The following is a 12403-nucleotide window of genomic DNA, read 5'->3' on the forward strand; positions in this document are numbered from 1 at the left end:
ACACACCATTCTCTCCACCAGAGCATCCTTTACTTCTCTAATGTCAAACATTACTTACTGCCTTGCTAAAAGTATTGTGGCAAAAAAAGGAGGAGAAAATCAAAGCAACTAATGTGTGATGTGCCCAAAGGTCATGGTGTTTTGCTAGAAAACCATCATCTCTGGTTAAATGTGAATTGCACTTTCACAACTTCATTTGTGATTTTACTTTCACAATTTCAAATTAGATGTAATTTTATTTTTAAACATTCAGGGAGTTAGGTTTTGGTGTTCTCTTGGCCACTCAGATTCTGGGCACATTGCCTGCCTTCATCTACCCCCTATATTAATGCCTTTTCATAGCAAAGAATAGCATAGAAACAAGTAAAATCAGACCGTGAATGAGCCAGAAACATGATGTATGAAAAACCTTCTCTCAGATTCATCACAACTTTCAAGGTATATGTGGATGTTACCAAATCACCTCCCAAAATGATCTATTAATGTCTTATTTGTCAGTCTAAGAAATAACAATATGCAATTAATGACTACTAAGGCATAACGGTTTGGATCCAGATGCCTTAGGAGAAATTTTTCCTTTGGGGCCTATTTATATCAAGCAACACCTGTTTCATGTCAACTGTAAACTGAAAGTTTGTCAGAACAACAAAAACAGTTCACAGTTCCAAAAACATAGAGGGCTCTCAAAAATTGCTTGGTATATTCTGAGGTCAGTAATGCCTATGCTGATCCACTCATTGGACTTCTTTTTCAACTAGCCTTTTATGATAATGACTATAAACAGAAACATAAATTGGGTTTTGCCCATTCTGTTTCTACCTAGGGAAAATAAAATTATAACCTCAGCTTCCTTTTACTTATTTTGCTATCCTAAAAAAAACAGGCACAATCTGCTGGGCAACTAGATACACATGTCATGCATCACCTACCCCCAACTTTTGTTCATTAACTGAGGTTAAGTGGCTCCTAAAATCTGAACATTAACTTCAGATTCCTATAATGAGATTACTCTTAACAAAAGCTCTGGTTTCCTCAATTCCTTAGGTTCTGTTAGGGTAGCAGGGAATCCAAGTGAATTAGCAATGGAATTGCCTGAAAATATTAATAGATGTTTTGGACTTGACAGATCAGTCACCCTTTTATATTTGTATTAATGGGGAGGGAACAGGGGCATAGGGCATAATCAAAGCCCTTTGAACTTGGCTTTAAAATACAGAACAAGCAAATACCTTTGAACTTGGCTTTAAAATATAGAGGACTACAATTTGTAATAGTTTTACATGAGTTTGCATCCTGAGAGCAGGAGATGTAGGAGTGGCTCTGTATTTTGGGATGGGTTTGAATGCTCTATTTAGTTGTTCTGCCAAAAGTTTTCTCAGACTACCTTGGGAGATGTCATGTTACCTGATTGCCTTGTGTTGTGCTTTAGAATGGTGCTAGTTTCTGAATTATCCATTTTATTTCTGTTTTTTTTTCTTATCTTCTATAGATGATCACAGTAGGGTGAAGTTAAGACCTTTACCAGGAAAAGACTCTAAGCACAGCGACTACATTAATGCAAACTATGTTGATGTAAGTCAGAACTGTTATTATAAACCTGTTTCTAGAAATTGAAGACTGCAGCAGAAACTGTTTAATATATTTTAATACTGTACAGAGCTTTCACTAAAAACAAAGCCCATTCAATATGGAAGGCATTTGAATTATTGACTGGTCTTCTGTGATAACTGCTTTCATCTCACTTTGTGCTGTGTCATTTTGAAGGGTTACAACAAAGCAAAAGCCTACATTGCCACCCAAGGACCTTTGAAGTCTACATTTGAAGATTTCTGGAGGATGATTTGGGAACAAAACACTGGAATCATTGTGATGATTACAAACCTTGTGGAAAAAGGAAGAGTAAGAGCCTTTTGACTCACTATCTTAATAATGCACCTTCATTCAAAAAATACTTGTGGAGTACCTGCTTTAGGGTAGGAACTTGAGAAGGTATAAAGAGTTACAGAAATGAAAAGTGTTCTCTCTGCTTTATCTTGCTTATGATTCAGAAGGAAAGAGAGCTAAGGCATTATGAGAGTAAGTGTGATGACAGAGATGAACAGGGTATCAGTGGAATGCTGCAAAATGAATCAATGTATCCTCTGTACATTCCTCTGTACAGAGATTTTTTAAAGGAGCAAATACTTGAGACTTGAACAACGATTACGAGGAATTACACAGGCTAAAAAGAGAAGGAAAGGGTGTTCTAAGTACAGGGGACAGACAACAGTAAACAGGGAAATTGAAAGAAGCGTGGTGTAGACAAGGAGCTACTAATAGTTAAGATTGGGGGAAGCAAAAATTGCCTAAACAGTTTAACCATCATTAAGAGGACCTTTTAAAAAAATGATTAATGCTGTAGAATTTATTGGATTATGAGTTTACATTAGATGATGCTAATTTAGGCTGGAATAAAAGCTACACTTCAAGGAATCACCACACTGGGTTGATAGGTGCATCAAACCACTATGGCACATGATTCCCTATGTAACAAACCTGCAAATCTTGCACATGTACCCCAAAACTAAAACTAAAAATTAAAAATTAAAAACAAACAAAAATAAAAATAAATAAAAGAACCTGCGCTTCAGGTTCCCTGCTCAAAATCACCACTTCTTCATGTTGTGGAGTCACTGTTTTACTTTTGATGATCCAAGTTACAATAAGAAGAGTCTCACAGTTAGAAGAGAACCTTCCATGAATCCAACCCAGCCTTCCAAATGATACTTAAGCTCCCTTTATAACAAACCTTACCCACATTTCTTACAGGCCAGACATAGAGGTTTCTTTCTTAGTCCCTTTTAAAAATGCATTATAATGCAAAAATAAAAATGCATTATACATTGAAAGGTGACCATAAATACTAGGCCCATTTCTCACATGGTCTCACACAAACTTATCCCAAGCCATCAGCCTTGTCAGAGGTCACACCTGCCTTTAAGCAGTTAAACTCACGTATTCCTTTTTCAGTCAACTAAATGGCAATCTCACCTGTGTTTTAACATTGTCGTTTGAAATTACATTATCAACAGAATTGTGGCATAGATTGCAGTTATACTTTACAACTTTTTTCTTTCTGCAGCGAAAATGTGATCAGTATTGGCCAACAGAGAACAGTGAGGAATATGGAAACATTATTGTCACGCTGAAGAGCACAAAAATACATGCCTGCTACACTGTTCGTCGTTTTTCAATCAGAAATACAAAAGTGAAAAAGGTATGGAAGGAATTGGGTAGGCTGCCAGGGCATCTCCTTTTTATACTTGTATGAAAATTACTGTACAACCAAGGCCAAATCTCATAACCAACTTGGTTTTTAAAAAGTATTTTTAAAACATTTTTTCATAACTCTTTTGATTGACATCAGTGTATGGTGTGAAAGGTATTGGCAAAGCATCTAATAGAATTTAACTGGCCTGACTGAGCCTTTAATCTCAACATGAACAGGCTTCATTTTTTAAAAAATCATCCTCTTAGGTTTTGGTAATACTCAGCAAATATGGCAGCATCTGTTTGATTTAGCTTTTTTATTCCAATTTTCTGACAGATATAAAGCATTGTTTCCCAAAGTATGTTCCAAGGAATACTTGCCCTGTAAGATTCTTGTAAACATCAGATTCTGCTGTTCAAGAATGGGAAATGAATGCTACATAATATATATCCCCCCAGCATTTTAGAAATTTACAGTGAACATAAGTGACCAGAGCACTGGTGTTAACAATAATACCCTTCTCTATAGAACTACTAATACCCTAGGAATCACATTTTTGTGGAAATACTGTTTTCAGGTTATCTCAGTTTCTTTTTCAAAATCCACTGTCACAACAAATATCCTAGATCAATCATCACAGCTGTACACAGTCTCCCCTTAATTGTGGAAGGTATGTTTCAGGACCCCCCGGTGGATGCTTGAAACCTCAAGTAGTACTGAAGCCTATTTATAACAATGTCTTTTCCTATACGTACATATCTATGATAAAATTTAATTTATAAATTAGGCACAGCAAGAGAGTAACAATACTGAAATAGAACAATAATAATATTCTATAATAAAAGTTATATGAATATATACTGTTTCTCTTAAAATACTGTAATATTTTTGGACTGTGGTTGACCTTGGGAATGTGAAACTGCAGATAAGGAGGAAATACTGCATTAAGAACTGTAAATAGATGCTCATTAAAAAATGTAGTTATTCCACAGAACTTAGGTATGGCAGTTGTTTGCAGCAATGGGATAATTTTTTTTTTTTTCTTGGTGTCTTGGACATTTTGGAAAATGTGATAAAACTGTAGCCTCCTTGCCCCATTTATATTCACACTTACTCACATTTTTATGTAAAATTTCAGTGGCTCCAAAGCCCATCTGTTATCCCAGGTTAACTATCCTTTCTATGTATGTTTATTTCCCAAAATGGCAGAAATAACATGAATATCAGTAGCATAGCAATACATCTGTGTTCTCTACTATGAAATAGAGCTGCTGGCTGCCTCAAGATGATCAATAACCAGCAAAAAACTTACAAAGCCCAACTGATGAGAATATTTCAGGTATTTAAACAGGGCCCACTTACTCTTGTTTCAGAAACAGCTTAAGTCAGAGGAAGAAGTCAAATAGGAACTTTAGGTGTTTTACATACTAATAGGAAAAAGTAGAAAAATGAGAGTTAACAGAAGAATTAAATTAAAGCCATCATGGGCCTTTGTACAATAGCACAGGACCAGACACACTTCAAGCTTCAGTGTTAATGACCCTGAGTCATCCAAAAAAAATTTAGAAATTAGGTATTGATAATAAGAAATCGTATCATAGCAAATAATCTATTTGGGGAATATTTCATCTAAAGTAGTTAAAATGTAAAAAGTTCAGACACTTAAAGGAAAACTACTCTGAAAAAGTCATTTATGAAAGTGACAGATAAATGAGACATTGCCTCTGACTCTAAAGACAGAAGTATTTGACATTTAAAATCTTCCCATCACTTCCTGGATAGTTTACAGCAGCAACAAGCACTCTGGCTCCTAAAGGTCCAGCCTGGACAGTGGAGAAGGAATGGGAATCACAGCCCACAGAGACATGAAAGCAAAGTACTAAGATCTGGACTTGGGGCAGAAAGTCAGGAAATGGAGGCCTTGCAGGAAGAGTACAAGTGCTTTGGATAGTTCCAAATCCAAAAAAAAACTGATACTAAATGTTCATTCTTAGTACAATCTTAAACAGTCTTCTCTTCTAAGTGATAGTGACACTTCATATCCAGCTTGGTAATGTCTCCAATTTAATGGCATGAAAGTTGGCTACAAGGGGGAATAACCTAGCCTGGGAATAGTGATTAGGGTGAATGTGATCAGTGGTCATGTGTCCTGACACCCTTACATTATTTTTTTCCAGAATGTCCACCCCACCCCCTTAAAGACATCTTTTTTCACTTTTCTCACAGGGTCAGAAGGGAAATCCCAAGGGTCGTCAGAATGAAAGGGTAGTGATCCAGTATCACTATACACAGTGGCCTGACATGGGAGTTCCCGAGTATGCCCTTCCAGTACTGACTTTCGTGAGGAGATCCTCAGCAGCTCGGATGCCAGAAATGGGCCCTGTGTTGGTGCACTGCAGGTAGGGTCTGGGATTCAACATGTGAAATAGATGGGGCAGGGGACTTAGGCCTCAGTGACCTTGGACCACAATGATTGCTACTGCTTTCACTTAGAAGCTGAATCTTCCACTGGAAACTGGGATGGATAAGACCTATGATAGTCTTAAAGAGGCTCTATTCCTGTAACATTAAGAAATCATCTGCTGCTTCTGTGATTTTTAAAAAACTAGATCAATCTCTAGTTTTTATAAAATCTTCTTATTAATAATATCAGCCAGGCATGGAGGCCAACTCCTGTAATCCCAGCACTTTGGGAGGCTGAGGTGGGTGGATCACTTGAGCCCAGGAGTTTGAGACCAGCCTGGGCAACAAAGTGAGACCCCATTTCTACAAAAATTAAAAATAAAAAAATTAGCCAGCATGGTGGCACATGCCTGTGGTCCCAGCTACACGGGAGGCTGAGACAGAAGGATCCCTTGAACCCAGTAGGTCAAGGCTGCAGTGGGCTGTGTTCACATAACTGCACTCCAGCCTGGGTGATAGAGCAAGATCGTGACTCAAAAAAAAAAGAAAAAATTACAAAATCCCCATTGTTTATAGGAAAATTGTAGCCTGATCCTAATAAATAAAAATATGACATTAAACACAAGAACTTTCCACACTAGAATAGAGATTGTGTTTTTGTAAATGGCTTTTCTGAAAGGTTCTTCTAAATAACAATATTTATAGTATATATGAAAATATTTCATTTTTAAATTTTTAGTTTAAATGTTCCATATAAAATACCTTTTCAAAAGCACTGGGAAATCCTTGTATAAAGCTTGTTTTTTGTCAGCCACAGTAAATGACTTTAGTTGGTTGTTTAAAAATGCTTTTATTCTGTTCCATTTGAAAATGCATTCTTGCCTCTTTTTTGTTTGTTTTAAACTTTGGTACTCAAATACATGTCGCTTGTTCTGTGATTTATGTTGCAATGCTAAGTGAATAACATATGTCATCTAAGGTTATCTAAGTGGGGTTTAGGCTGGGAGTGGTGGCTCACACCTGTAATTCCAGCAGTTTGGGAGGCCAAAGTGGGCAGATCACCTGAGGTCAGGAGTTCGATACCAGTGTGGCCAACACGGTGAAACCTCTACTAAAGATAAAAAATTAGTCGGGTGTAGTGGTACACATCTGTAATCCCAGCTACTCGGTAGGCTGAGGCTCGAGAATTGCTTGAACTGGGAGGCGGAGGTTGCAGTGAACCGAGATTGCGCCACTGCACTCCAGCCTGGGCAACAGAGTGAAACTCCATCACATCTCAGAAAAATAATAAAATAAATGGGGTTTAGATTGGAATTTTTCGAATCCAAAGTTAACAGTATGATAAAACAAAAGTGCCAGTTGAGTGTCTTCATTTCTTACAGTGCTGGTGTGGGCAGAACAGGCACCTATATTGTAATAGACAGCATGCTGCAACAGATAAAAGACAAAAGCACAGTTAACGTCCTGGGATTCCTGAAGCATATCAGGACACAGCGTAACTACCTCGTCCAGACTGAGGTAAGGAGTAGCTGCCAGCGTCCTCACGACATTCTGGCAAATGCTGTAACTGAAATTTGTTAAATGATAATGAAGAGACAGATTCATTCTTTTAGGGCTTGCAGTAATTTACAGGTTTGTATTAGAAGATATTCTGACAATGATCCTATTCTACGGATCACAGTTTTCCATTTCTGTATGGATCTTAACATTTGGATTCCTAAATAACTACACAAGTACTTACGAAAGAGATACAGTTGTTTCAAGAGCTGTGTTAGATGGTAGGGGGAGTTAAACATGTTGTCTGGCCTGAGAAATACATAGGAGAGGATGGTTCTAAAACCCTTCATTGAACACGATTTTTTGTTTGCTTATTGAGTTGAAGCAATAAGCACAGTATAGAATACCGTGATCCAGGCACAGTATAGAATACAGAGCTAAACTTAACACAGTCTCTACCGTAAAATAAGTTAAGATTGTAAAGTGAGTATTGGAGCAAATCACCTAGCTGTAAGTGTTTGAAGGAAATCACTGGGAGGTCCCTGTTAGCAGCAGAATTAAACTAAGGTACACTTCATGAATGAGTGGCTAACCCTTAACACTCCCTCAGTGACTACCATGTATTGTACCTCTTAGGAGCAGTACATTTTCATCCATGATGCCTTGTTGGAAGCCATTCTTGGAAAGGAGACTGAAGTATCTTCAAATCAGCTGCACAGCTATGTTAACAGCATCCTTATACCAGGAGTAGGAGGAAAGACACGACTGGAAAAGCAATTCAAGGTAGTGCTTTGAAAAAGTTTCTTTGGCATAAAGCAAGAAAATGTTTTAAATGCCTTGAGTTTGGGGGTTATGTCTTCTTTGCATTAACGTATACACCGAAATGGATTACTATTTGTACTCCTTGTACTCCTTAAATGTGATGAAAAAGAAAATACAGTTTTGACCTATGTATGAATTGTTGGTATTCAAGTAGATATACAGCGTTGTATTTTCTTCTGAGCAATTTATGACTTTATCTGAAGATAAACATCAGCCCCTGGCCATAATGACATAGTACTTTAAAGTAACTCGTTTAGTCCAAAAAATGTCCTATTTTTTCTGAACTAATCTATCTTACCTTAATTATTAAGAATGATGACTTGTAGACATATTGTCCTAAAAATATGCCTATTTCAAAAACTATTTCAGAAGATAATTTAGGAATTTAAAAAGAATTACTAAACAATACTAGAGAAAAGTTAACTTTTCCTAAATGGTTGTTCTTTTTCTTTGATAGGGACATGAAGAAGCTTAAAAGCGGTTAAGGTTTATATGGAATTGACTGAAGTGAAGGTGAAAAAGAGAGATTATAAGGACTATTAAAATAATTAAGGCTCAGTCATCTGATAATAAATCAAAATTGCTTCTAACTTTCAAACATCGCCTGTCTCTCCAGTTACCAAGTGCTTTCCTATTTATCTTTGTCTTTTAAATTCTATTTTGCACATTGTTCTGTATGTAAATAGTTTCTCCCTTTGTATCAAGATTCAAAGAATGAGATGAATTTACAGTTTTAGTTTTCGTGGTAAAACTTTCCATAGACTCTGAAACTTTCATTTGAATCTCAGCTGAAGAAATGAGACTGCCAAGCAAATTATACCAAGTGATATGAAATGAAAAATAGTTTAATTTCACTGAGTTCAGTCATAAAAGTAATTTAAAATTTTTAGCTCCCCATTAACATTCTACTATAAAACCATGAGATAATTAATAATGAGGACACAGTGTATCATTTTAAATGTTTAACATCAGTTCTTACAAAATATTAAGTACCAACATTTCTTAAATTCTGCCTTTTTCGTTTCTTCAATTTTTTTTTATACATACTTTAAAACTTCATTTAAGAAATGCGACCAGGTAGTTGGTTCTTTTACAGGCACTAACCATTTTAGAGCTCAAGATGAAGAAAAAAACAAGACTCAAACTTGAAAATGAAAATTATATCCAGGGACCATGAGTTTTACTAAAGCATCTGGAGAAGAACACTGATCTCATATACTCCATTAGGATGGATGCCAGCCCCCCAAAAATAGGATTGACAAAATGGTTCAACCAAGCTACATAAACAGGAATAATAATCAAACTACTGGGCTGGTTACTTATAAAAGCCTTAGAACAATGTTAGTTCAGTTCAACAGAAATGTACTGAGAACTAGTTAGGTACTCCTTTATCTTCAAGAAACTTGATTAGCTCGTAATAAATAGCATTAAGCAATCTTTTTTAATGTAGACTCACGTAGGTCTTTTATGCCAGTGAGGAATCACAGAAAAAAATTCACAGCAGCAGTGACATCACATAACAGAAGAATCCACATAGTTCTAGAAATATCTATTGCACACAGTATCTATTTCTACCTGATAGTAGAAATAAGAAAGATACAATCAAGGTCACTGAGAGAAGTACCACTAGGAAAGCACAAGAGTGTTCTCTGGGGCTGGGCATGGTAGATTACATCTGTAATCCCAGAGCAGCCTGGGAAACACAGGAAGACCCCAATTCTATAAACAATTTTAAAAATTAGCTGGTTGTGCTGATGCACCTGTGGTCCTAACTACTCAGGAGGCTGAGGTGGGAGGATCACAGTTAACAGTGAGCTACAATCATGCCACTGCACTCCAGCCTGGGCAAGAGAGCAAGACCCTGTGTCTTAAAAGGTTCTTTGTGGCACAGAAATGGTCTTGTTTATCAGTAATCTGATTGGGATTTTTGCCAAAGCATCAAGCAAATGCTATCAATTATATCTTTGAATGAAGACTAAAATGTTTTTTCTTTTTCAGCTGGTCACACAGTGTAATGCAAAATATGTGGAATGTTTCAGTGCTCAGAAAGAGTGTAACAAAGAAAAGAATAGAAACTCTTCAGTTGTGCCATGTAAGACTTTAAAACAGTTTGTTAGTGATCTTTTATACTGGATTGTATGTTATGTACAGAGGCAGCCACTACTCTGATGCTATTGATAGCACCCTTCAATTGTACTGTACGTGGCCGTATGGTAGAAGGTTTTGAAAATGTCCTTTTAGTAACCTCATTAATGTATGACTTTATACCAGCCTCTTACCTGGTACTACCAAAAGGGAAAATGTTATGCTTATTCAACTAAGGTAGTTTAATGAAACTGGGAGAGGTGGTTGTCAGTGTCAGCAAGTGCTCCATCTATCTGACGTAGAATACAGCTTCATTTCACCTTGGAATGCAAGAATTGGGTTACTTCTACCATATTATGACATAAAAAATAATAATAGAGCTGTTATTGCTGTGGCATTAACATTCCTTTAAAACTTAGAATCCTGGATTAATCTGTACAACTAGAACTACCTTATTCAGTTACTGTGGCTATTGAGATCAAGGCACTGTTGATTGGTGGTGACCTCTGTATAAATAGCTAAGGACATAGCAGAGGATGCTGTCTGTGTGCTGTAGGCATAGACATGGGTGATCATTTGGGAGATTTATCTCTAATGAAAAAGGCCACTCTTTTCTAAGACCATCATGAGCAGAAAGACATGGAGAAAGGGGTTGGTAAAAGGGCAAAGTATATGTTGGTATAATTGTAGGAATAACAAACTAGAGTCAAAAGTTATCTAAAATCCTCTGTTGTGTCCATATAAAGTATTCTGTTATTGATCTGCTGTAAAAATCTCTCCCACAGTAAAACTGTATTCCTACAATGCCTGTGTCCTTCTGGGTATGTGCAGCAAAATTTCATTTTACATTCTGCCTCAGCTGATAACACTTTAGCTTGTTTAAAAATATAGATAAGTCTTAGAAAGGGAAGCCAGGAGGATATGTTATTCATCAAGCAAATCTCAGAAAGAGCTGTTGGTTCTGTGTGTATAATAAGGCAAATGTGGTGTTTTTGTTTTTTCCATATGATAGCTGAGCGTGCTCGAGTGGGTCTTGCACCATTGCCTGGAATGAAAGGAACAGATTACATTAATGCTTCTTATATCATGGTGAGAGTCAACAGTTAATTATAAATAAAGTCAACTAAACTGAAAGGTGTTAAAGAGCAGATACCACCTGTGTGACTGATGTCATTTTTGAAATAATTTCTCAATGTGTAATATGAAAAGTATAGAGATTTCTGTGTCTTGAAACTTTTAACAAAAGATACCTAATCAGTGCTGGTACAAAAATGCTTAAATTAAGCAGAATGCTTCTTAAGGAATTAATTTTATTGTTAATTTCACACATCTAGTCTTTGAATAAATGTTGAAATTTCCCTTAAGTGAAAACAGCAGGGTTAACTAGAAGTGAACTGCACATGGAGAGAAAATTGTCTGCACAGTGCTAGCAGAAGTACATCTAAAAATTAGCCAAATGTACCGAATGCCTTTCTCAATTATTTTAGTGTAGTCAAAACAGTGCTATCTTATTTCATGAATATATTTTACTACCACAAAGTTAGAATAAAACACTCATATTCACTGATTTTTTTTGTCTTCCCAACTGAAGGGCTATTATAGGAGCAATGAATTTATTATAACTCAGCATCCTCTGCCACATACTACGAAAGATTTCTGGCGAATGATTTGGGATCATAACGCACAGATCATTGTCATGCTGCCAGACAACCAGAGCTTGGTAAGTAAAGCACATCTGCTATATATTAATGAGCCCATGAGGCTACAAGCATAAATTACTTTGATACTTTGCCATAGGGCTATAGTATCCATATATGCTAGGGAGGGAATTTAAAATTTTTAAATTCTCATCTTGAAGTCTGTGGAGATTCCTTTCATAGTCTCACAATACTGTCCCTGTCAGTTCCATTACTTGAGTCTCTGATGCTATTGATATCACCCTTCAATTGTACTGTCTGTGGTGGTGTGGTAGAAGGTTTTGAAAATGTTTTTAGTAACCTCATTAATATATGACTACACCAACCTCTTAACCTGCTGTATGTCACTTTTGAAAAGTAAATAATTGTAGCTTACAGGTACTGAGTATGTAACTGTGTTTACATGCATTAACTTGTTTAATTCTCAACAATTTTAAGACATACGTACTATTATTATCTCATGTAATAGCTGAGAAAACTGAGAGAACAAACTTGCTCAAGAGCACACACAAGTAACTGGAGCCAGGATTTTAACCTGAGTCATCTGTCTCCAGAGACCATGCTTATATAATCATTTTACTGTATGTCTTACCCCAAAATATTGTATCAAAAGTACTAATAGTGAATTTTTTTTCCCATTCCATAGGCA

The 12403-nt window shown here is 36.4% G+C and overlaps 2 protein-coding genes across 4 annotated transcripts in view; one reads left to right on the forward strand and one right to left on the reverse strand.

Moving 5' to 3' along the window:
- Nucleotides 1–12403, forward strand: part of PTPRG (protein tyrosine phosphatase receptor type G) — a 733855-nt gene that overhangs the window by 702041 nt on the left and 19411 nt on the right. For both annotated transcript variants that reach the window (XM_003811607.6, XM_003811608.6), the window contains 9 exons: nt 1490–1572; nt 1765–1899; nt 3122–3256; nt 5477–5649; nt 7036–7171; nt 7787–7933; nt 9971–10064; nt 11070–11146; nt 11649–11777. In XM_003811607.6, the coding sequence (XP_003811655.1) occupies nt 1490–1572; nt 1765–1899; nt 3122–3256; nt 5477–5649; nt 7036–7171; nt 7787–7933; nt 9971–10064; nt 11070–11146; nt 11649–11777 (1109 nt within the window). The remainder of the gene's footprint in view (nt 1–1489; nt 1573–1764; nt 1900–3121; nt 3257–5476; nt 5650–7035; nt 7172–7786; nt 7934–9970; nt 10065–11069; nt 11147–11648; nt 11778–12403) is intronic.
- The window catches only part of FEZF2 (FEZ family zinc finger 2), a 112678-nt gene that overhangs the window by 5009 nt on the left and 95266 nt on the right, over nt 1–12403 (reverse strand). The gene's annotated exons all lie outside the window — the stretch shown is intronic.

The sequence above is a fragment of the Pan paniscus genome, chromosome 2, assembly GCF_029289425.2.
Source record: "Pan paniscus chromosome 2, NHGRI_mPanPan1-v2.0_pri, whole genome shotgun sequence".
In the NCBI taxonomy this organism is placed as follows: Eukaryota; Metazoa; Chordata; class Mammalia; order Primates; family Hominidae; genus Pan; species Pan paniscus.